The 27,249-nt window shown below is 42.8% G+C and overlaps 1 protein-coding gene across 1 annotated transcript in view; it reads left to right on the top strand.

Moving 5' to 3' along the window:
• LANCL2 (LanC like 2) overlaps nt 1–27,249 on the top strand; it is a 62,784-nt gene that overhangs the window by 19,734 nt on the left and 15,801 nt on the right. The window contains exons 4-6 of the mRNA XM_044293423.1: nt 12,808–12,955; nt 13,391–13,537; nt 15,472–15,654. Of these exons, the coding sequence (XP_044149358.1) occupies nt 12,808–12,955; nt 13,391–13,537; nt 15,472–15,654 (478 nt within the window). The remainder of the gene's footprint in view (nt 1–12,807; nt 12,956–13,390; nt 13,538–15,471; nt 15,655–27,249) is intronic.

Below are 27,249 nucleotides of genomic sequence, written 5' to 3'. Positions count from 1 at the left end.
ACTGAGAGACTCCCACTACCAACCTGTCTCCCAGTCCAAAGAAATCCAGCCCATACAACTCTAAACAAAACAATCTCCAGCAAGCTATGCCTTGCTGAAGCAGCACTATTTCTGAATTTCAGTTATCTCCCCCAGGTGAAATACACACCCCCACCATACCTCTACCGTGCACTTTGTCACAGTGGCCACTGTAAAAAGGTGTGTTGGTCCCTAAGGAGTTAACTGTATGACTCCAACCCCTATCAAGTTATATTATATCATTATTCTACATAGAAAATGCTGCTCATATGGGGGTGTCCACCAAAAGCAGAGACGTGTAGATGTACGGGGACCTGTAATGCTAGCTATACACTATTTGGCTTGTGCAGTCCATTTTTATTTTTTGCCAAGCTCATGGCAAGTATGAATATCCATCATATCAATTTCTTGTTGTGTCAGTGACTGGACACCGTGCCATGCCAGTAGAACAGAAGCTGTAAACTTCTCAAATACTCGGCAGATGGTAGATTATAGAAACTATAATGCACATATTTTCCCTTTTTACATGGTTCTGAAAATGCAATGTTCCTCCCATCCCTGATCTGTCTTTACTTGTAAATCAAGAAAGTGGAAAACCGCGCTGCTTGATACACCTCCTCCCTTCTTGGTTCGGGTTACAAAAGGCACGGGGAAGGATCTGAAAGAGGTATACCCAAGGCTCCCTCCTCTCTCCAACACTCCAGTGGGTAATTAAAGGTCGCAACAATAGTGAAGCCCAGACTGCCACCGTCACGTGCAACGATTTATTGTACTTACAACAGTATCTCTGATAAAATGCATAAAACATGCTCCGTACCAAGAAGGGGGGAGGTGTATCAAGCAGCGCGGTTTTCCACTTTCTTGATTTACTTGCTTCTGTGATCTTCCCACATCGCATTGAAAACCTGCAGCGCAAGATTACAGATACGTATATTAGTGACTTTTTTTTTTTACTAAAAACTTGTAACTCTCTATTGTGCAGTTCCTCTGTTATTCCTATCAGAAATGTATGTATAAATTGGCAACTGGGCATTACCCATTAGTTTAGGCCTGTCCCTACACAAGTTTAAAGCACTAATGTACTAGTGTGTGTGTGTGTGTGTATGTATATATATATATATATATATATATATATATATATATATATATATGCGTGCAGAAAGTGACGCACAGGAATGGTGCAAACAAAGGAGGAGGTGCTCTCAGTAAAAAAGGAATCACCCTTCCTTTTAAAAGTAAATGATATATGAATAAAATACTGGGCACTCTCCAAATATATGTACCTCACAGTTTATTGAAAATTAGAAGCAAACAATTCATAAAACACACATGATCTTATAATAATTAATAAAACATATAGATAAAAATATATATAAAAAAATTCGATAAATATAAATGAGTTATAAAAAATATGTCAAGAGCCCTGGGTATTGATATACTCCAATCTATGGGGATGAAATAGCTAGATATAGATGTCCATTCCACTTTGATGGTTAAAGTCTATACAGTCTTTGCAGGAAAACGAAATCCACAGTACTAATATCCTTTAAGCAGGAGACAGAAAAGCAGCTGGTGAATAGCAGTGATTGATACGTGCGGCGTCCCGCTGTTACTCACTGTTACGTTGCTATACAGGATTCTGCTGCTATGCCAAAGCCTTTAGGAGTTAATAATAGATAGGATCGGTATTTCATTCGGTCCTTTCCCCACACTGTCTTTTAAAACGCCGCTCTATAGATGTGAGCTCCGGCGCTTATTACGTTCATCGGCTCCTTTTTCAGCGCTGGACGAGCGTCATACGTCCCTCTGGTGAATCTATGTCGGATGCGCCTTGGATCTCCGATTTTGACAGGGTTAACTTGGGGTGTACGTGGTCCTTTGGCTGGCAAGTTCAATGTCCATAGGGGGGTTCTTTGCACCAAACGCGTTTCGGGGTCCTTTATCACCCCTTCCTCAGTGGTAGTGAGGCCCCCTTCTGACTTTCTTTTTATAGTTGTTGGTGATTAAATTATTGACATCTCCTGTGTGGTTTGGGCTTGCTTAGCAAAACTTGGTGTGGATTTCAAAACGCCCATTTTTCCGTGTTTTCTCTCTTTATTTACCCCATTAAACTCTTTTGTATGTGAAGTGAATCTTCTCCATTAGTTTACTGCACAGAGATCGTATTCATTATCAATTGTAATCATACTACATTTCATTTCAATGTATTTGTTTTGTAGCGGTTCATTTTAATACATATGGTTGCAAGTGTATCCTTTTTAACATGTTGCATCTGAACTTTAAAACCAACCGCTAGCTGTTTCCTGCAGCAATCAAGCGGTTTTATTTTAGTTCATTATTGGTGCAACAGATACATCTCCCCATATACATTGACCTACCCCAGATGTTTCGTCAATTTTACTTCTTTTGTTAAATTACATGCATATGTAATAAATGAACAACACAGGTTTAAACACTATAAAAAGGCATATATCATATAGAATAGAATAAAAATACCAGTGTGCGTATAAAAAATCATTCAGTAAATATTATTACCATTCTATTAACTCACCTATATAACCCCGGCTCAAGATTTATGCAGCCCAGATTTCGATCGGGAGTGGGATAATCTATTACAAGAGCAATCTATAGCTCTAACCCACTTGATAATTACAAGGCGGTGCACAATCCTGGAAGAAACCTCACAAAAAATTGCTGAAATAAAACTGATAACTGACAAATTCCCAAATAGTGAAGAAATAAATATACTACAAAACAGGTTATGCCACAATTTGGACAGGATAGAACGGGAAATAATGGATAAAAAGATAAAAAAAATCTTTTTTCGAAAGAAAAGAACAAAGCGTGGAACTAATAATGGTAGAAGGTAAGGGAGACACTCAATTAGGCACGAATATAGAAATAAGAGAAAAGGAAAGTAAAGATTTAAATAAACACTCCAATATTAATATCCCTGTACACAACAGATTTGAAATTTTTGAAGAAAGGGAGTCTTTTTTTAGATCGGACTCCCCCACATCATCGCATACGCACGAGAAATACGTCACCCCCAAGGAAATCACACATGCCCCGACACAACCCCCCAATAGATCACCACTACAACTTGAGGGACAGACCTCAACCACATTGGACACAGCAAGAATTTCACACACCGAGATCAGGGAGACATCACCAATATCCCAATCCACACAATCACAATGCACAATTCAGAAGACACCACGAAGAAGGAAGGAGAGAACAAGGAGAGGAAGGAGAAAGAGATCGGCACTATCCCAGATAAATGACACACGAGTGAATAACGATGCCATTATTAATTTAAGTTCCACCACATTAACAGAAGTTCAAAATCATCTTTTGAACAAAGGCCTAAAATTTGCCCCAACGGAAAAATTAAACAAATTCACAACCTTTATTGGGATAGAGAAATTTATAAGACGATTATGTCTGAAAAAATATTTTGCAAAAAACCCGCTAGTAAAAGAAGTAGACAGCAGAACAATAACATATACCCATACTAGCCTGAAAAATCGCTCAAAGAAATACCCAAGGAATGAAATCAGCCAAGAAATGGCAACCTTTAGGGAGAATGTTGAGAGAGATATACGCAAGATAAAAGATACTAACAGATATAAACGCCAAAACCTAACAAAAGGAGAAATTAGTACTTTGAAACAGCTACAAAAAGATAACAACATTATTATCCGCCCCGCCGACAAAGGGGGATCGATAGTAATACAAAATGTGGAGGATTATAACTCGGAGTGTCTCAGACAGCTGTCAGATACGAGTACTTATCAGAAATTGACCAAGGACCCCACAAGTGAGTTCTTTGAAGAACTCCTTAATTTATGTGAAGAGGGCAAAATGAAGGGCATTTTAAAGGAAGATGAATATAACTTTATTTTAAACAAACACCCAAGAATCCCGGTCTTTTACTGTATACCAAAGATTCACAAAGACATGACCAACCCACCAGGGCGCCCAATAGTGTCAGGGATAGACTCATTAACATGTAACCTGTCACAATATATTGATACTCTACTACAACCAAATGTCAAAAAAATTCCTTCCTATACAAAAGATTCAACAGAAGTAATTAAAACGGTAGAAAATATGGCATTTGAGGAAGGCTGGTGGATGGGTACTTTGGATGTTCACTCTCTGTACACAATTATTAGGCACGAACAGGGTAAGGAGGCAGTGAAAACCTTTTTAAAAAAAGAAGGTAGTTTAAAGGATAAACAAATTGAGTTTTTAATAGAGGGGATACACTTCATTTTAACACACAATTATTTTTATTATGAGGGCAGTTTTTACTTGCAAACCCAAGGCACGGCGATGGGCACCAGGTTCGCCCCCAGTTACGCCAACTTATTTATGGCTTTTTGGGAAGAGATGATTGTTGCTCCCCAACTGGGGACGAACCTGGTGCTCTGGAAAAGATACATCGACGACGTGTTTTTTATTTGGAAATCGGGTAGAAGCAGTTTAGAAGAATTTTTAAATAATATTAATACAAATGATTTTAACTTAAAATTACCTATAATATCAGTCAAGAATCTTTGGAATTTTTAGATCTAAAAATATATGTGGAGGATGATATGCTAAAAAACTGTACGTACATTAAACCCACATCCAGAAACAGCTACATTCTATATAGTAGCTGTCACCTCCCCAATTGGCTGATGAATATTCCACAGGGACAATTCCAACGAATAAAACGTAATTGTACAGTGGAAGAACAATTTGAGAAGGAGGCGATAACAATGACAGAAGCCTTTAGGGAAAAGGAATATCCGGAACATTTAATTAAAAGATCCCTTGATAAAGTAAGAGGAATGCATAGGAAAGATTTTTTCGAAAATAAAAAAGGGGAAGATATAGAGGCGAAAAAGGAACAAATAAGAATTATACTTCCATTCAATAACTGAGTACAGAAAAATTAAGGGAATAATAAGTAAACACTGGGATATATTAAAAAAAGAAAAAATAATAGGTCCCTTAATTCCACCTAACCCATGCATCACTTTACTAAAGCGCGCAATTTGGCAAATATTGTGGCACCAACAATAAAAAGGCAAAAAGAACACACATTGTCTGTACAAAATTGGATACACATGGAGGGATTCTATAGATGCGGGCAATGTAGAAACTGCAAGGTCACTGTATTCCCACGGAAGACAGTAGAAGTAATATCAACAGTGAATCAACACAAACATGCGATAAAAGAATTCCTATCCTGCAGTTCCGAAAACGTGATTTATGTGATAGAGTGCCCATGTGGGAAACAGTATATAGGGAGGACGAAGAGAACTCTAAAAAAGCGCATTTCCGAACATATAGCTAATATCAAAAAAGGTTTGGAAACACATGCTTTGTCAAAACACTTTAAGATGTTACACAATCAGGATCCATCAGGTCTCAAATTCGCCGCAATAGATAAGGTAATTAAAGAATGGAGGGGGGGAGACCACATCAGCAAGATGTCCAGATTGGAGACGCAGAGAATATATGAATTTAATACACTTATACCGGGAGGACTGAACGCGGAGTTCGAGCTCTTCGGATTCCTGTGAGATGGGTGGGGGCCCGCCGCGGGGGAGGGAATCCTTCCCAGTGAGTTTATTTCTGGGGGGGTCCGGTCCTTCGCGGCGGACTTCCACCGGTCCATCAGTCCTGTACCCGGTATATTCATGTAGGACCTGCAGATCCGTACCTTCCTCTATACCTTTTAAATAGAGCATAATTGGGAAATTTTATATATCATATTTTGTATTTACATGTCACTATTGTATTTCTATTCTGATTTCAATATATATTTTTTATTTTTTATTTTTACATTCTATTGAAATAAAAATCTTAAATCTATTATGTACCCGTATATTAGATTGGTAATAATTACTTATGGAATGATTTTTTATATGCCACTGGTATTTTAATTCAGTCGATATGATATATGCCTTTTTATAGTGTTAATACTGTGTAGTTCGTTTATCACATATGTATGCAATTTAACAAAAGAAGTAAAATTGACCAAATATTTGGGGTAGGTCAATGTATATGGGGAGATGTATCTGTTGCACCAATAATGAACTAAAATAAAACCGCTTGATTGCCGCAGGAAACAGCTAGCGGTGGGTTATAAAGTGCAGATGCAACACGAAAAAAGGATACATTTGTCATCATATGTAGTAAAATGAACTGCTACAAAACAAACACATCGAAATGAAATGTAGTATGATTTCAATTGATAATGAATATGATCTTTGTGCAGCAAACTAATGGATAAGATCCATTCCACACATAAAATAACTCGATGGGGTAAATAAAGAGAGAAAACGTGGAAAAATGGGCGTTCTGAAATCCACACCAAGTTTTGCTAAGCAAGCCCAAACCACACAGGAGATGTCAATAATTAAATCACCAACAACTATAAAAAGAAAGTCAGGAAGGGGGCCTCACTACCACTGAGGAAGGGGTGATAAAGGACCCCGAAACGCGTTTGGTGCAAAGAACCCCCCTATGGACATTGAACTTGCCAGCCAAAGGACCACGTACACCCCAAGTTAACCCTGTCAAAATCGGAGATCCAAGGCGCATCCGACATAGATTCACCAGAGGGACGTATGACGCTCGTCCAGCGCTGAAAAAGGAGCCGATGAACGTAATAAGCGCCGGAGCTCACATCTATAGAGCGGCGTTTTAAAAGACAGTGTGGGGAAAGGACCGAATGAAATACCGATCCTATCTATTAACTCCTAAAGGCTTTGGCATAGCAGCAGAATCCTGTATAGCAACGTAACAGTGAGTAACAGCGGGACGCCGCACGTATCAATCACTGCTATTCATCAGCTGCTTTTCTGTCTCCTGCTTAAAGGATATTAGTACTGTGGATTTCGTTTTCCTGCAAAGACTGTATAGACTTTAACCATCAAAGTGGAATGGACATCTATATCTAGCTATTTCATCCCCATAGATTGGAGTATATCAATACCCAGGGCTCTTGACATATTTTTTTATAACTCATTTATATTTATCGAATTTTTTTATATATATTTTTATCTATATGTTTTATTAATTATTATAAGATCATGTGTGTTTTATGAATTGTTTGCTTCTAATTTTCAATAAACTGTGAGGTACATATATTTGGAGAGTGCCCAGTATTTTATTCATATATATATATATATATATATATATATATATATATATATATATATATACGAAAAATGGCGGCACTGACTACAAATAGAAAAAATGGGTGCACGTTCCAGGGGAATCGACCTCTTACCCCAATCAATGGATCCAGAAAAAGGACGGCACTCCGGTCTTGAAAAAGTAAAATTATTCTTTAATCAACCTTGCGGTACAATGTTTCGGCTCCAATACTGAGCCTTTCTCAAGCACAAATGCAAATCAGGTGTCTGCAGTTATATAGGTGAGTTAATTGAATTACAAGTCATTTGATCACTACACGTCCCACCCCAAGGGGCGTGTTCAAAACTAACCAATACATAAACATGGTTACATATAATACATGTGCAAAAAATAAAGCAAATGTCAACAATTACATATATCTGATATTGATACAATGTAAGACATCAATCAAGTGCGTGCATCAGACATTTGCAAACTAATAGTGAAAAAAAGAGGAAGGAGGGCGGACCCATCGGCTGCACACTTGTACAAGTGCATAGTCGGTGGATGCGCCCAAAGCGTGTAAAACATACTGAGGGAGGAGCTGAGAGACGAATCAAAAGGACACTTTTGAAAAAATTGAAAGCCACAGCTATGCGATCGCTGGATCCTATGCAGATTGAAAGCCGCAGCTGTGCGATCGCTGGGTCCCGTGTATAACTCACTGTTGTATCGGCCTGACACCAGGAAGGGGATGGTATCTGTTGCCGGTCGCCATACGTCATCAAAGGCCGTCCTCCGCTACGTCACCACAGCGTCATTGCATCCGGCCTAGGTTCATCACGGCGCACGTCCCGTTCACGTCCCATCTCGGGACGCCATCTTGGAAACTGGAAAGATGCCCTTTACCCATATCTAGACACCCACATTGAGGTACATCAGGGTATAGCAGACGAGACCGGCACGGACAGCCCGGAAACCAGATTGTCCTCATGCCATACCTAGATTGGAGCCCACCATCACAACGATAAACGTTATGTATAGGGGGTTATCCATCACAGGTGTCCGGTCGCTTACATACCCAAGAGGGTTCTCCTCCGGTTTGTACCCAGGTGTTACAGGGAGCAAATCTAAACCAGATAGATGATGGAACAACCGTGACACCATGTCGGCCCAGCTGTAGTGCCCCTGGTGCGTGCCGGATCGAACAGTGAAAAATACCAATATAAAAACAAAATGAAAAAGAAAAAAGCATAGCTGTCAGAGGTATCAACCTCCTGTATATGATAATGTGTCAACTTCATCCTCGAGCTCCCCCCCTCCGCATGGTAAGTGCTGGTGATCTGTGAACAGAAAGAAGAAAAAAGAGGAAGAATCAAATTTACTGTTGATTCAACAGTTTTTAAATAAATACATATTCTGCGTGTACACAAACACACCTAGGCATAATCTACATGCCACAGAGGGCAAGTCACTCATCACAACACCTCTCCAAAGTTGAATTCTATGTTCAATCCATTGGGTTTAAGGCTGTTAAGCCTATGGATCCAGCAGAGTTCCCTATGTTTAAGTAGTTTAGACCTGTCACCGCCACGTCTGGGCTGGGGTACATGGTCGATGATCCAAACCATCAGATCACACTCCCTTTGCCCAGCCTCAGAAAAATGTTTAGAAACCGGTAAATCAAGGCGTTTCTTCCGAATGCTTAGGCGGTGATTATTTAGGCGGGTCTTCAGGTCAGTTGTCGTCTCACCCACATAGAGTAATTTGCAGGGACATGAAAGCACGTAAATGACGTAGCTAGAATTGCACGTAAGATGGAACAGTATACCGTGAGATTCACCTGTGCGAGGATGTATGAATGTTCTCCCTTTGCGGATGTACCTACAATTAACGCACCCCAAGCAGGGGAAACATCCCAGGCCCGGCTGCATTAATGTGGTTTGTCTGCAGGACCCCTTGGGGCCAATGTCGGCCCTGACCAATTGGTCACGAAGATTTCTTGACCGGTGGTAGGAGAATAAAGGTGGGCATTGAAACTCTGGTATCCCCTTGAAACAAGAACCAAGGAGATCCCAGTGTTTCCTGACAACCCTGTTAATAGATGGGCTGAGTTCATTATACACTGACACGAACGGAATCCTGGCTGATCTTTGCACAGTTTTCCGCTGGTTCAGCAATGTATCCCTCTCCATACTACGTGCCTTGGCCATGTGTTGATCTAACAGGCGTTTAGGGTATCCCCTTTCACGGAATCTCATTGCCAAGGACTCCAGGGATACCATCCCCTTCCTGGTGTCAGGCCGATACAACAGTGAGTTATACACGGGACCCAGCGATCGCACAGCTGCGGCTTTCAATCTGCATAGGATCCAGCGATCGCATAGCTGTGGCTTTCAATTTTTTCAAAAGTGTCCTTTTGATTCGTCTCTCAGCTCCTCCCTCAGTATGTTTTACACGCTATGGGCGCATCCACCGACTATGCACTTGTACAAGTGTGCAGCCGATGGGTCCGCCCTCCTTCCTCTTTTTTTCACTATTAGTTTGCAAATGTCTGATGCACGTACTTGATTGATGTCTTACGTTGTATCAATATCAGATATATGTAATTGTTGACATTTGCTTTATTTTTTGCACATGTATTTTATGTAACCATGTTTATGTATTGGTTAGTTTTGAACACGCCCCTTGGGGTGGGACGTGTAGTGATCAAATGACTTGTAATTCAATTAACTCACCTATATAACTGCAGACACCTGATTTGCATTTGTGCTTGAGAAAGGCTCAGTATTGGAGCCGAAACGTTGTACCGCAAGGTTGATTAAAGAATAATTTTACTTTTTCAAGACCGGAGTGCCGTCCTTTTTCTGGATCTATATATATATATATATATATATATATAATATTTTATTTATTATTATTATTTCATACATATGCTGCCTTTCTCCATATAATTTAGAGAAACAGGAGTGCAATTGGCTCCTTCAGGCTATATAAGTGTACTGTCTTGTACTGCATTATGTCATGAGTAAGGATCTGTATGCAATGACCCAAAACGCGTAGACGCTGTTGTCTCCTTGACCCTGACCGCATTGACTGGACAGTGTAAGAGTGTGCAGGGACACACTCCCAACTGGTAACACCAACCTGTCAATGTATTTGTACATTTCTAAGAAGAAGCAACAGCTACTTTTAGTGAGTGTAGTGTAGTGTATATATGCAGTTTTAGAGCTTTAACTTTATTTTTGCTGCATTTTTCCGCAAATAAAGTTTTGTAAAATTTTTATTATGGGGTCATTTATTAAGACTGGCATTTTAGATGCTGGTCTTAATAAGCCCTATATCTGGCAATGGATCGGCTGAAGTTATGAAGAGGCACAGGCCTCTCCATAACTTTTTGGCGCATCCAGCACCATTCCTTACATTTAGACCATTTTCTATGCCTAAAACAAGCGTAGAAATGATGACTGACCTGCCGGCATGTCCTCCCTTCCCTCCTACTTTTTTAGACCTGGCGTGAATGGGGAAAAGTCGCAGTTTAAATAAACGTTTCCCCGTAAATAAACTAATCCTTCACTGTTACTCCCCAGTGGGCTATCTTTCACATATTATCTGAGGAACAACAATGTTTACCTAGACGAGATAAAGCTTTATTGCACATTTGGGCAGCTGCTACCAGAAAGAGTCTTCTACATGGATGGTTAGATTCAGAAACGCCTTCTATCCCTTTTATCCAGACCTCTATAACCTTCCTATTTCATATGGACTGGATCTTCACTTCATCAGATAAAGAAAAACGGAGCAAACGGTTCTTTGAAAATGGTCTTTATTTATGAATACTCTTTCCATTATATTACATTTTGAGCACACCATGTGGTATTTGTATGAGTTTCTTCATGGACGCACTCCTCTTAATGCTTTGGCTAGCACTCGAGGTCTTCCCGAAGAGATATTTTCTTTGGGGTTAGCGCACGGGATTTGTGGGGGGGGGGGGGGGGGGGGTCATTGGGACATTTTTCCAATATTATTGTCTACTAATGTCTGTATTTCTCAGTATATATTGCCTTGATACTGGTTATGCTGCACTGTATTCGTTTGTTGAAATTAGGAGTGGGCGATATAAATGATATACAATATTATCGTCATAAATTTGGGCAACCATATAGATTTTAGCTATATTGCCGTATCGCGATAGATGACCATGGAGCGGTAGTGAATTGAAAAAGCTTCTTACTCATTTTCTGTGAAGGTTCTCATTTATCCAGGTCATGGTATATAAATCAAGGCAACTGGACGTACTGTAGATTTCTTAAAAACGTTTCACTCATTCTTCCAACGAGCTTTCTCAATTCTGAGTGATTGTACAAAAATTCTGTGAATAAATATGTAACTGAATCCACATCTGGTAATTATACCCAGCATTGGGTCAAAGGTGTTGATTCCATTATCCTAATTGGAGTCAGTAGGTGATAAAGACTTCCCAGAAAAAGGTGTCAAGAGAGCATTGTATGTGGCAGACAATAGATGTCTAACCCCCCCCACCTCTATTCAAGCTTGGCTTCTCCATTTTTACGTAGATGGCCTCCTTCACACCTCGTTTGTACCAATCGGCCTCCTTATCCAAAACACGTACTTGACTGTCTTCAAAGACAATAGATGTCTAACAGGGGGTTAGACATCTATTGTCTGCCACATACAATCCTGTCTTGACACCTTTTTCTGGGAAGTCTTTATCACCTACTGACTCCAATTAGGATAATGGAATTAACACCTTTGACCCAATGCTGGGTATAATTACCAGATGTGGATTCAGTTACATATTTATTCACAGAATTTTTGTACAATCACTCAGAATTGAGAAAGCTCGTTGGAAGAACGAGTGAAACGTTTTCAAGAATCTACAGTACGTCCAGTTGCCTTGATTTATTATTTACAGATATATTCTCACTCACTGCTCCGTGGCCTCCCGACTCTGCACCATGCTGCACTGGCCAGGTCAGGTCCCTCCCAGTGCATGCTGGGAAGAAGACGCGGTCCGTCTCCTGCGGACACCATCAGCCAGCCCTGCACCCTGCAGGAAAGGTAAGTATATTAGCAGGGGCCCGAATCTACCGGGGGGTGGATGGTTATGGCATGGGGGACATGGATGATGATGGTGGCAATGGCATGGGGCTGATGGCGCTGGCTGGGGTACATGGATGATGGCAAATGGCAATGGCATAGGGCTGATGGCGCTGGCTAGGGGACACTTCATCTTTACATTGTTTAGAGAAAGACCTGTTACACAATAAACATTTTAAACATTTCTTGAACCGTTTTGTAATTTGTTTACATACAGAAGAAAATAATATATTGCGATCGTTTAATATATTGCGATATCGTTATATCGCACATGCTTCAAATTATATTGCGATATAGATTTTAGGCCACGTCGCCCAGCCCTAGTTGAAATCCTAATAAAACAATAAGCGGATTTGCAAAAAACAAAACCAAATGAAAGCTGCTGCAGTATTGGTTGGGTTGGGCAACAAAGACGGTTTTTGTTTTCGACACTTTCAGAAATGCACCATAGGGTGTTATAATCCCAGTGAATACAGTTGCCGACTGGACAGAATTCGTGGTCTAATCTCTTTTGTAACCTTTGACATTTAGGTTATTGGCCTTGCATCGAGGGGTGGTCAGCACGGACTCTGAGCTCCCGGATGAACTGCTGTATGGAAGGGCTGGATATCTCTATGCGTTGCTGTATCTAAATGCTGAGATCGGTCCAGACACGGTGCCTCAAGCCACAATCAAAGAGGTTAGTCATCGACACGAAAAATGCTACGACAATGCTATGACCATGTTTATATCATCGACTATGGTTAAACATGGTCATAGCATTTTTCGTGTTTCATCACATTGATGTCAATGGTTGTCTGACCTTTCTCAAACATTTGCATGGTGACAGAAAGGTCACAGAACACTAGGAATAAATCAAATGTCTGTACAACTGGCTGCTGTTCCTGTTCTCTAGAGGCGCGTGAAAGCAGCTTTATACCCCGATGTAAATCCAAGGTCCTCAGCGGCTGAGCCTTCTGTCACGTTCGGAAAGCAGCTAGAGGAAAAACCCTGGAGGAACCCTGTAGGAACCCTGTAGTGACCTCTAACTGGACCTGGGGCTAATATGCCAGCACTGGAGATTTCTGAGTGGATGCTTGAAAAGAATGACTTAAAGTGCTTTCTCCCTCAATAGCTTGTGGATGCCATCATTGAGTCTGGGAAGAATTTGTCCAAAGAAGAGCACAAGACAGAACGCTGTCCTCTGCTGTATCAATGGCACAAGAAGCAGTACGTGGGAGCGGCCCATGGATTGGCTGGCATCTACTATATGCTGATGCAGGTAAAGCGTGAGTAGGTGAGGTGGATATTAGGTCTGCCATGTGATGCTAAACAACTTGAAACATGTGGACACTTACCTTTTTGACTTTATTCCAAAAGCAATGCACCAAATGACACTTTATTCCACTATGCTAGGGCTGCAGTAAACAATTATTTTAGTAATCGAGTATTCTATCGATTTTATTGTTTAATTAATCGAGTACTCTAAAAAGAAAAAATGAATTTATAGACTGTTTTCCTTTATAAAAACTCATAAGACCCCCTGACATCAGTCCCCAACACCCTTTGTTTCCCACTGTGTGATCAGCCCAAGTGCATCAGTTCCCCTCAGTGCCATCAGCTCCACTATCCCCCAGTGCCATGAGCTCCGTTCCCCCCAGTGCCATCAGCTCTATTCCCCCCCCCCCCCCCCCAGTGCCATCAGCTTTCCCCCGTGCTATCAGGTCCATTGCCCCAGTGCCATCAGCTCCACTCCCTCACCCCAGTGCCATCAGCTCCACTCCCTCACCCCAGTGCCATCAGCTCCACTCCCTCACCCCAGTGCCATCAGCTCCACTCCCTCACCCCAGTGCCATCAGCTCCACTCCCTCACCCCAGTGCCATCAGCTCCACTCCCCCACCCCAGTGCCATCAGCTCCACTCCCCCACCCCACTGCCATCAGCTCCACTCCCCCATCCCACTGCCATCAGCCCTCCCCCATTGTGCCATAGTCTCTGCTGCCCTGCTCCTCCTGACACCCGGATTGCACAGCGTCATTGGTTGCTATGACGCTATGCACTCCGACCTTAGTCGCGCCCCCTCCCCCTCGGTTTTACCAACTTACCTTTCCAGCAGGGGCTCCGCCGACACTCTATCGTTCCGCAACGTGCTGTGAAGTGTCCGGAGGCCCCCTGCTGGAAAGGTGAGTATTCCAAGTGCAGCGGGAGACCACAGAGTGGGAGTAATAGCAAGCGCTTCACTCCCGCTCCGTGGTCACATGACACAAACGAATCTTCGATGCAAAAAATTTGCATCGAGGATTTTTTGTGTCAAATTACTCAATTTAATCGAGTAATCGTTTCAGCCCTACACTATGCCAATTTAATGGCAAGTGCACGAAGGAGGTCCCATTTTTGCCAATTGTCCGACACCTCCCTTTTTTTTTCCCACATTGACAGTACCAAGCTTTTCGGATATCAATGGCACCCCAATTGAAATCTTGCGCAGGCGCCATTCAATCACTGGGTGCACAGACTATGTCAGTGGCGCATACTTGCAAGGCATGCATCTAGCCACGAACAGCAGGCTTCAAATGGGATACCAGTGACGTCAGAAAAGGCTGGTGCTGTCAATTAGGGCAAAGGGGCAAATGTTGGTTTACAAGTGAGACCTGGAGTACTTACAGGGTTCCTAGGGCACCTGCCACGTAACTTGAATAACAGGTTAAAGCTAGGAACAACCACAAAGGTATGTGTTCACAGATTTCTATGTCTCCTGCCAAGTGCTTGAGTCGTTTGGAAGGCATAATTCACCTTTAGCATTTCTGATGAAATGATCAAATATTCTGGATCTTTAGACATACCTGGAAATCAGTGGGAAATTTGGTCAACTTTGTGGAGTCATACGTTGTGAAGGCCCCACACACATTAGATGGCAAGCCAATACTGACAAAATTATTGGCTTCAGTTATCTTTTCTCTTATGTGTATGACCAGCTTTGCTCGTTTGCCTTTTGCCTGTTCATAAAGTGAGCCTTTGATTTGAAGTAGGTTTTTCTACTATGTTATTGGGGAACTCCACTTTCATCTCCAGGATATTAAATTGTTGGATTTCATTAGCTTGCCTGAAAAGATTAGATTAACTTAATATTCATTGACTGATTTCCTGTCTATAGATATCCATGATTGATTTCCTATGCTTCTGAGAAATTTTGTGTTAAGGTGTTTTTTATTTCAGCCTTTAGCAAAAGTAGACCAAGAAACCTTGACTGAGCTGGTGAAACCAAGTATTGACTACGTACGTCACAAGAAGTTCAGGTCTGGGAATTATCCGTCGTCTTTGAGCAATGAAACAGATCGGTTGGTACACTGGTGCCATGGAGCACCAGGAGTCATACACATGCTTCTTCAGGCCCACAAGGTACACATCAGCCAGTGTTTTCATATTCTTTATTAGTGTGTTGTAAATCTTCAAATATAATGTAAATTCTAGAAGGAGACTTAAATCTGTACATCACGTTGACACTGATAACCTATTCAAGTTGGTAAACCCTTTAAAGCACATTGATAATTATCTAGGGTTCAGGGCTTTAAAACTGAGATCAGTGAGAGTCCAATCATTAAAACCCTCAGTAATGTCTAAAATAAATGGGCCATGACTCGTTAGGGCAAGTATCACAGCCCTTTCATTCTGGGTAATTCCCAAGGTCAAAACGGTAGTATCTTCTATGGATTAGTGCCAATGGTAGGAAAATAACTTTAAAGAGGTTGGCCCATCTCGCTTGGATGTGCCACCAATGTCTGATAGGTGGGCGTCCCACGTCTGGGATCTGCACCTATCTCTAGAATGGAGCCCACAAAGTGAAGCAGAGTGATGTAAATAGCCACTCCATTCTAGAGTGATGTAAATAGCCAAGCGGCACGCTTTACTATTTTCGGAAGTCCCATAGATAAGAAATGGAAGCGCACCAAGCACGGCCACCACTCCATTCACTTAAATGGGGCTGATGGAAATAGCTGAGCCAGCTATTTCCACTGGCTCATATAAATGAATGGAGGGCGGGCCATGCATGCCTGATGCACTCTCCTTCATTTTGCAGGCTCCATTCTAGAGATGGGACCCACACCTTTCAGACATTGGTGGCATAGCCTAGGGATATGCCACCAATGTGTGAGATAGGCCAACCACTTTAAAAGGGGTTGTCCCAGTACAGACCACAGACACTTATTCCCTATCCACAGACAGCCGACCACTTGGGCCCCTGTTAACCACCTCAGCTCCCCTAGCTTAAACCCCCTTAATGACCAGACCACTTTTTACAATTCTGCACTACACTACTTTTACGGTTTATTTCTCGGTCATACAACTTACCACCCAAATTAATTTTACCTCCTTTTCTTCTCACTAATAGAGCTCTCATTTGGTGGTATTTCATTGCTGCTGACATATTTTTATTTTTTTTATATATTAATCGAAATTGACCGAAATTTTTGCCAAAAAATGACATTTTTCACTCTGTTGTAAAATTTTTCAAATAAAACTACATTTCTATATAAATTTTTCTCTAAATTTATTGATCTACATGTCTTTGATAAAAAAAATATGCAATAAGTGTATATTTATTGGCTTGGGTAAAAGTTATAGCGTTTACAAACTATGGTGCAAAAAAATGTATTTACGCACCTTGACTTTCTGAGCATCTGTCATGTTTCCTGAGGTTCTACAATGCCCAGACAGTAGAAACACCCCACAAATGACCCTATTTCGGAAAGTAGACACCCTAAGGTATTCGCTGATGGCCATAGTGAGTTCATGGAAGTTTTTATTTTTTGTCACAAGTTAGCGGAAATTTTTTTTTTCCTTTTTTTTTCTTTTTTTTTCTTTTTTTTTCTTTTTTTTTTCTTACAAAGTCTCATATTCCACTAACTTGTGACAAAAATATAAAATTTTACATGCCCCTCACGGAATACCTTGGGGTGTCTTCTTTCCAAAATGGGGTCACATGTGGGGTATTTATACTGCCCTTGCATTTTAGGGGCCCTAAAGCGTGAGAAGTAGTTTGGAATCCAAATGCGTAAAAAATGCCCTGTGAAATCCTAAAAGTACTCATTGGAATTTGGGCCCCTTTGCGCACCTAGGCTGCAAAAAAGTGTCACACATGTGGTATCGCCGAAATCAGGAGAAGTAGGGCAATGTGCTTTGGGGTGTATTTTTATATATACCCATACTGTGTGTGAGAAATATCTCTGTAAATGACTTTTTACATTTTTTTATACAAAGTTGTCATTTTACAGAGATATTTCTCTCACCCAGCATGGGTATATGTAAAACTACACCCACCCCAAACATGGCCCTACTTCTTTTGAGTACGGCGATACCACATGTGTGACACTTTTTTGCAGCCAAGATGCGCAAAGGGGCCCAAATTCCAATGAGTACCTTTTAGGAGGGCATTTTTAGGCATTTGGATTCCGTGAGGGGTATGGCGAGTTCATGTAAGATTTAATTTTTTGTCACAAGTTAGTGGAATATGAGACTTTGTAAGAAAAAACAAAACAATTTCCGCTAACTTGTGCCAAAAAAAAAAAATATTTCTATGAACTCGCCATGCCCCTCAAAAGTGATCTTTATAGCGCCGCAGTGATTTTATGGTGTTTTTGCAGTGATCAGAAAAAAAATAATTCGGTCACTGCGGTGGGGCGGACTGAACGCAAGTGTGCGCACAAGATCAGGCCTGATTGGGCGAACACTGCGTTTTTTGTAGAGCCTATATAACGTGTCCTATTCTTGTTCGCAATTGCGGACAAGAAAAGGCATTTTCTATATAGTTCTGGCAATGTGCGGATCCACAAAATGCGGAAAGCACATTGCCGGTGTCCGTGTTTTGCGGATCCGTGGATTTGCGGATCCGCAAAACACATACAGACGTCTGAATGGAGCTTTACAGGGGGGTGATCAATGACAGGGGGTGATCAGGGAGTCTATATGGGGTGATCGGGGGTTAATAAGGGGTTAATAAGTGACAGGGGGGGAGGGTGTAGTGTAGTGTGGTGATTGGTGCTACTTACAGAGCTGCCTGTGTCCTCTGGTGGTCGATCCAAGCAAAAGGGACCACCAGAGGACCAGGTAGCAGGTATATTAGACCTTTATTACCTTTTTGGAGTTAAAAAAATCGCATCTACAGCCTGCCAGCGAATGATCGCCGCTGGCAGGCTGTAGATCAACTTGTTTACCTCGCGATCCTGTGAGCGCGCGTTCACAGGAAATCTCGTGTCTCGCGAGATGACGTACCAATGCGTCCAGGAGGAATAAACCGGCCGCCCGCAGGACGCATCCCTGCGATAGGCGATCGGGAGGCGGTTAATCATGAGAACAGGGGCACTGTGTCATGTATATATGCATATATATATGTCAATATTACTTTATTATAAATATATTCCCAAATACCTTTCATTAGTTATAATGACTCGTTTTGTCTGGGGAGCAATGATTAGGAGAAATAAAATGTTCACTGTCCTATTAGTCCACACAAAACCTGTCCTAATCACACAGAAGGACAAGTTACTTCACACTGCGGTAATAAGCTGCCTGATCCTCCTCTCTTACTTGTCAGGGATTATGATCCTGAATACAGATAACAAGATCTTCAGCTGAATCTCTGTAGCAATGGAGTTCATGAGGAGACATGAAGTACAGACAGGACAGGTAATGTGGTAATGGAGACTGTATACAAGTGTTGCTGCTCATTAGCCACATCTGCTCATGAACTCCATTCCTACAAAGATTCAGCTGATGACCATATTAAACTGTATTTAGGATGATAATTCCTGACAGGCAGAGCGGAGAGGAAGATGAGGCACCTCTTTACCTCAGTATTGTGAAGTACGGTAACTTGTCCTCCTGTGTGATTAGGACAGGTTTTGTGTGTACTAATGGGACATTGGCCATTTTGTTTTTCCTAATGATCTCTCCTCAGACAAAAAGAGCCATTATAACTAATGTAAGGTATTTGGGAATATATTTCTAATAAAGTAATATTTAAGTATTTTAATTTTCTTAATTCCTGGAGAACCCCTTTAAAATGTTTGCTATGACATAACTAAGAAATGTTATTCAAGCATTTAACATCTCGCCAACAGATGCGGCACAGTTTGGCACATCTCGGCTTAGGCTATTTTTACACTAGCGTTAAAGTTTTCCAGTATTGAGTTCCGTCATAGGGGCTCAATACCGGGGAAAAAAACGCATTCGTTTTGTCCTATAGCATTCTGTTCAGTATGCATCAGGATGTCTTCTGTTCCGTCCGGAACACTTGCTGGATTGCCGGATTTCCATAAAAAATGTATTAATGCCGGATCCGGTACCAAGTGTTCAGGAAATTGGTGCATTGATGGATCTGGTTTTCCAGTCTGTGCATGCGCAGACCTTTATAAATGTGAAAAAATATATATATAACGGATCAGTTTTTTCCGGATGACACCGGTATTTCAATGCATTTGTCAAACGGATCTGGAAACAAATGCTATCATTCTGCATACGGATTTCTGGATCCAGCAGGCAGTTCCGTTGCCGGAACTGCCTGCTGAATTCTTCTAACGCTAGTGTGAAAGTACCATAACTGTGGTGGCAAGCAGAGGTTGACCCAGAGTTAGGTAACTGCTGCCATAAAGACTATAATATCTTGTCATCTTAATGGGCAGAAAGCAACCAAATCACATCATAAGAATAAAAACGCCAGTATGAAATAGGTCAGCAGGTCCTTGGTATTAGCAACAGGAATATATTATCGGAATATACTGTATAGCGGTATATCAGAAAGTGAAAAAGGCAGAGCCTGTTGTTCTCCTTCACATATGTCCATCTTCTAGTGGATTTTATTAAAGTGGGTCACTATGAAGTGATGGTAAGGGGGATAATGTAATTTTTATGTACTGTTCCAGGTTCATACGCAGGGGCGTAGCTAAAGGCTCATGGGCCCTGGTTCAGCATTCCCTCAGCGCTGGTGCACCTAGCTTCTCTGCTGCCTGAGGCAAAAATTGACCCCCCCCCCCATGCCGATCAGCTGTTTGAAGAGAGGGCAGCTCTCATACAAGAGCAGTTTTCTCTGCTCTGTTCACCTGCTTGCTGCAACATTTGCTTTGATGAGCAGGTAAAAAGAGCAGAGAAGGCAGCGCTCATACGAGAAAAAAAAATCCCCTTTAAAGACATACTTGGAAAACATTACATACAGCGCTACAGAACATACAGGGTAATACACCCCCACATACCTCTTACATCCAGTGACTTCTCTTCTCTGATGTAGATATTCTCTTTCCTCTACTTCTCCTGTCAGACCAGTCGTCTGGTGACTTCTTTCGTGCAGAGTTTAACAAACAGACATCTTATTTTCCTACTTTTCCATCATCCTCCCACCTTCTCAACACCCCATCCTACCACCCTCAATACTGTGTCCGCTGTGTCCCCCAATACCATCCTGCAGAAACAGTCCCCCTGAAAATACTGGTACCACACAAAAACACCCCTTTATATTGTGCGCCAGTACAAAAAAATACCCCCTTCTTTTCAGATCAGACCCCCATATAAAACCCTAAATAAGGCCCCCCATCTTAGACCAGATGCCCCTTTAGACCTCTGTCAGACCCCAGTTTTAAGACAAAAATTGGAAGGCACCCCGTCACAAAATAAGGGAATATATCCCCAAAGGAGGTGCTCAATGGAAAGGCTGTTATGCCACTATCAAATATCTATATGAATCCACGGCACTCTCAAATTTAGTAGATTTGAAAAATTAATATTTTATTTTATTATTGTGTCCAACACCATCATGGTTATTTGTATAACAGAAGCAGGGCCCTGCTTCTGTTATACAAATAACCGTGATGGTGTTGGACACAATAATAAAATAAAATATTAATTTTTCAAATCAGACCCCAGTTTTAGACCTAAGATCAGACTCCCATGTCAGACCCCGACCCAATATCAGACCTCAGATAAGACCCCCATCTCAGACCAGACCCCCATATCAGACGTCAGACCAGACCTTCAGACCTCAGACCAGACCTCCAGAGCCCCATTACACCTCAGACCAGACCCCAATTAGATCTCCGGACTCTCTCCAGACCCCCCAGTCAGACCTCTCCAGACTTCCCAGTCAGACCTCTCCAGAACCCCCCCATTAGACCTCTCCAGAACCCCCCCCATTAGACCTCTTCAGACCTCCCCCATTAGACCTCTCCAGAGCCCCAGTCAGACCTCAAGACCCCCCCATTAGACCACTCCAGACCCCGCACTAGACCTCTCCAGACCCCCAGTCAGACCTCAGATCAGAGTCAGACTGTAAATTAATAAGGTAACTTGCCTCTTCTGCTTCCACTCTCCCTGTCCTAGCTCTCTTCTGTTCTTGGGACCCGCGCTGTACAGTCACCTAACCTCCTGCAGCGCCAGGTCAGAATGCGCTGACGCTGCAGGCAGCCAGGACACAGGAGCGCGGGACTTAAGAACAGCAAGAAGGGAGGAGGGGGTAAGTACAGTACTCACAGTGCTTCACTCCCTCACCTACTGCATACTAGTGAATGCTTCCATTATGCACTGCATCTTATAAAGGGAAAAGTGCACTACCACTGGCAAGGGGGGCCTTCTGGGCCCCCTGGCTTAGAGGCCCGGTCGCTACTGCGACCGCTGCAACCCCTATAGTTACACCAGTGTTCACATATATATTAACTGCCTCCGGACCGCCTAACGCAGATGTGCGGTCCGGAGGCGGCAGCGCTGCACACAACGACGCATATACGCGTCATCTCGCGAGATGACGTGCTATGCGGCCCGCGCATACGCAGTTCGGGCCGGCATTTCGTAGAGGACCATTTCGTCATCAGCTTGCCAGCCAATGATCGCGGCTGGCAAGCTGATGATTTTCAAAAAATCCAATCACAGAGCCAGATAACAGATCATATTTGTAAATATGATCTGTTATATGGCTGCCTGCTCCTCTGCTGGTTCTTTTCGTCGGTTGGATCCAGCAGAGGAGCAGGCTACACAGTGAGTACACCAAACAGCACACTTTAGCCCCAGATCACCCCCCTGAACCCCAATTAACCCTTTGATCACCCCTTTGTCAATCACTAGTGAAAGGAAAAAAGTGATCAGTGTAAACTGTCACTTTTTTTTTTCACTGGTATTGACCGTTAGGTTTTAGGTATAGTTTAGGCCCCTTGGTTAGGTAGTTAGCGATCAGTTAGCGCCCAGCCCACCGCAGCGCAGTCCGTTATTCGCTGATTAGAGTATCGCTAATCAGCATTTGTACTTTTATAGTATCTGGAAGTGATCAAAACTGATCACGGTCAGATCTATAATTGTATTAGTGTCACTTTAGTTCGCCCTCCACCCAAAACGCAGTGTTTGCCCCGATCAGGCCTGATCGGTCGCCCACACGTGCGTTCACCCACGCCCGCCCCACCGCAGTGACAAAAAAAAATTTTTTTTTGATCACTGCACAATCACTTTACACGCACTGCGGCGATAAAAAAATCAGTTTTGATATTTTTTATCAACCGCAGCGGCCTCCGGTACTTCGCTAGCCTCCCCTTTGTAAGACAGGCTTGCTTTTTTTTTCTTGGGTAGTCTCAGGGAATACCCCTAAATTTAGTTGCCCAAAATGTCCAACAGGGGGTATTCCGCTGAAGAGGCCTACAGGCTTCTGACCCAGTCGGATGAGGAGTGGGAACCCTCATCTGATGAATCCAGCGGGTCAGAATACGAACCTGTAGAAAGCAGTGGCTCTCTGACCCAAAGTTCGGACGAGGAGGCTGAGGTCCCTGATACCACCAGGCGTACCCGGCCCCGTGTCGCTAGACCACAGGTTGCGCAGGATCCGCTTCAAGAGCAGCAGAGTGTGGCTGGTGCTGTCGGATTACGTGGTGAGGCATACACCAGCAGCCCAGCCCTCCCTGGACCTAGTACCAGCACTGCCGTACAACCTGGTGAAGTAGCGAGCACCAGAAGGGCAGTTGAAGCTGGTACGGTGGCACGTGCAGTAGTGACCCCGTCGCAGCCACCGCAAAGACGTGCCCGTAGAGCCCCTAGAATCCCTGAGGTGCTGGCAAACCCTGATTGGCAGTCCCCAACTTCAGCCGCACCTATAGTTTTCCCTTTCACTGCCCAGTCTGGAGTTCGGGTTGAGACAGCTCAGATCGGTTCGGCCCTGGGATTTTTTGAGCTGTTCTTGACTGTGGAGCTCTTAGACATAGTTGTGGCCGAAACAAACAGGTATGCCACACAATTTATCACCGCTAACCCGGGAAGCTTTTATGCCCAGCCTTTCCAGTGGAAACCAGTCCAAGTTTCCGAAATTAAAACTTTTCTGGGCCTCCTCCTCAACATGGGCCTGACAAAAAAGCATGAATTGCGGTCATATTGGTCCATGAACCCAATTCATCACATGCCCATGTTCTCTGCTGCTATGTCCAGGGCACGTTTTGAGGCCATCCTGCGTTTCCTGCACTTTAGTGACAACACCGCCTCCCGTCCCAGAGGCCACCCTGCTTTTGACCGGCTCCACAAAATTCGGCCCCTCATAGACCATTTCAACCTGAAATTTGCAGATTTGTATACCCCAGAGCAAAACATCTGCGTAGACGAGTCCCTGATACATTTTACCGGGCGCCTTGGCTTCAAACAATACATCCCAAGCAAGCGCGCCCGGTATGGGGTCAAATTGTATAAGCTCTGTGAAAGGGCCACAGGCTATACCCACAAATTTCGGATCTATGAGGGAAAAGATCAGACCCTGGAGCCGGTCGGTTGCCCTGACTACCTGGGGAGCAGTGGGAAGACAGTTTGGGACTTGGTGTCACCCTTATTCGGCAAGGGGTACCATCTTTATGTGGACAATTTTTACACAAGTGTGGCCCTCTTTAGGCATTTGTTTCTAGAACGGATTGGCGCCTGTGGTACCGCGCGAACTAGTCGCGCGGGCTTCCCCCAACGGCTCGTTACCACCCGTCTTGCAAGGGGGCAGAGGGCCGCACTGTGTAACGAAGAACTGCTCGCGGTGAAATGGAGAGACAAGCGTGACGTTTACATGCTCTCCTCCATTCACGCAGACACGACAATACAAATTGAGCGAGCAACCCGTGTCATTGAAAAGCCCCTCTCAGTCCACGACTATAACCTTCACATGGGAGGGGTGGACTTCAATGACCAGATGTTGTCTCCGTATTTAGTTTCCCGCAGAACCAGACGCTGGTATAAGAAGGTGTCTGTATATTTAATTCAATTGGCTCTGTATAATAGTTTTGTTCTCTACAGTAAGGCTGGGAGAACTGGATCCTTCCTCAAATTTCAGGAAGAGATCATCGAGAACCTCCTGTACCCAGGAGGTTCCGTGTCCCCATCCACCAGTGTAGTTAGCCGTCTACACGAGCGACATTTCCCCAATGTCGTTCCTGGTACCTCAACCCAACCGTCACCCCGAAAAAGATGTCGTGTCTGTAGCAGGAGTGGAATAAGGCGTGACACCCGCTATTTCTGTCCTGACTGTCCTGACCACCCTGCCCTATGCTTTGGAGAGTGTTTCCGGAAGTACCACTCACAGGTACACTATTAGCATAGGGATCATCTCACCAGGACAGGCACACAGGGCTATTAGGGTCCATTCACTCACACAGCTGCTGCAAACGTCTCCTTTCACATGGGACAAAGTGCATAACGCACTTCGCCACATCTTTGGGCGATTTGCGCTTTGCACATTGACCCATGGGGAAGGAGAGGTTTGTTCTATAAAGGTAAAAAAAAAAAAAAAAAAAAACACCAGTAAGCAAAAAGGTTAATGTTCAGTTAAAAAAGTTAAAGTTTATATGTTCTGTTGCAAAGTTAATAAAATTATTGCGTTGCGGCCTGTTTTTTTTTTTTTTTTTTTTACCTTCCAGGTGGACCAACCGATCGATTAGCTGCAGCACTGATGTGCATTCTGACAGAAGCATTGCGCTGCTGTCAGATTACACGCAAGTCGGTGTATGCGGCGCTGCAAGACGAGATTTTCTCCTCTGCAGTAACAGATACGTTTGCCGAGGCGGCGTTCCTATGCTTTGGCAAACACTTTGTATATATATAAAAAAAATAAAAAATCCCGGCAATGATTTATTCATCCACATCGATTGATGTGAATGGAGAAATCTGGTTTGCCAGGGCATACGAGCTAAGTGGGTTTGGATGTAGGGCGGAGCTCCTATGTCCTGGCAGACGCCTTTCCCCTCCATTTTTTTTTTTTGGCAGAGATTTTTTCATCCACATTGATCGATGCGAATGAAGAAATCTGTGCCGTTCATTTTTTTTCTTTCAGCCCAGAGGCTGAACGGAAAAAAAAATCTCATTACCTGTATGCTCAATATAAGGAGAATAGCAGAAACTCCTAATGCTGGCCATACATGTAATGATTGCGGAGACCCTCAAATGCCAGGGCAGTACAAACACCCCACAACTGACCCCATTTTGGAAAGAAGACACCCCAAGGTATTTGCTGAGGGGCATATTGAGTCCATGAAAGATTAAAATTTTTGTCCTAAGTTAGCGGAAAGTGAGACTTTGTGAGAAAAAAATAAAAAAAATCAATTTCCGCTAACTTATGCGAAAAAAAATAAATTCTATGAACTTGCCAGGCCCCTCATTGGATACCTTGGGGTGTCTTCTTTCCAAAGTGGGGTCACATGTGGGGTATTTATTCTGCCCTGGCTTTTTAGGGGCCCTAAAGCGTGAGAAGAAGTCTGGGATCCAAATGTCTAAAAATGCCCTCCTAAAAGGAATTTGGGCACCTTTGCGCATCTAGGCTGCAAAAAAGTGTCACACATCTGGTATCGCCGTACTCAGGAGAAGTTGGGGAATGTGTTTTGGGGTGTCATTTTACATATACCCATGCTGGGTGAGATAAACATCTTGGTCAAATGCCAACTTTGTATAAAAAAATGGGAAAAGTTGTCTTTTGCCAAGATATTTCTCTCACCCAGCATGGGTATATGTAAAATGACACCCCAAAACACATTCCCCAACTTCTCCTGAGTACGGCGATACCAGATGTGTCACACTTTTTTGCAGCCTAGGTGGGCAAAGGGACCCATATTCCAAAGTGCACCTTTTGCAATTTTTTTATTTTTTGTCGCAAGTTAGTGGAATATGAGACTTTGTAAGGAAAAAAGAGAAAAAAAAAAAATCATCATTTTCCGCTAACTTGTGACAAAAATAAATAAATTCTAGGAACTCGCAGTGCCCCTCACGGAATACCTTGGGGTGTCTTCTTTCCAAAATGGGGTCACTTGTGGCGTAGTTATACTGCCCTGGCAATTTAGGGGCCCAAATGTGTGAGAAGAACTTTGCAATCAAAATGTGTAAAAAATGGCCTGCGAAATCCGAAAGGTGCACTTTGGAATATGTGCCCCTTTGCCCACCTTGGCAGCAAAAAAGTGTGATACATCTGGTATCGCCGTACTCAGGAGAAGTTGGGGAATGTGTTTTGGGGTGTCATTTTACATATACCCATGCTGGGTGAGAAAAATATCTTGGTCAAATGCCAACTTTGTATAAAAAAATGGGAAAAGTTGTCTTTTGCCAAGATATTTCTCTCGCCCAGCATGGGTATATGTAAAATGACACCCCAAAACACATTCCCCAACTTCTCCTGAGTACGGCGATACCAGATGTGTGACACGTTTTTGCTGCCAAGGTGGGCAAAGGGGCACATATTCCAAAGTGCACCTTTCGGATTTCACCGGTAATTTTTTACACATTTTTATTGCAAAGTTCTTCTCACACATTTGGGCCCCTAAATTGCCAGGGCAGTATAACTACCCCACAAGTGACCCCATTTTGGAAAGAAGACACCCCAAGGTATTCTGTGAGGGGCATGGTGAGTTCCTAGAATTTTTTATTTTTTGTCGCAAGTTAGTGGAATATGAGACTTTGTAAGAAAAAAATAAAAATCATCATCATTTTCCGCTAACTTGTGACAAAAAATAAAAAGTTCTA

This window comes from Bufo gargarizans, chromosome 5, assembly GCF_014858855.1.
Source record: "Bufo gargarizans isolate SCDJY-AF-19 chromosome 5, ASM1485885v1, whole genome shotgun sequence".
In the NCBI taxonomy this organism is placed as follows: Eukaryota; Metazoa; Chordata; class Amphibia; order Anura; family Bufonidae; genus Bufo; species Bufo gargarizans.
Note: the sequence above shows the minus strand (reverse complement) of the source record. Positions and strands in the feature narration are given on the sequence as shown.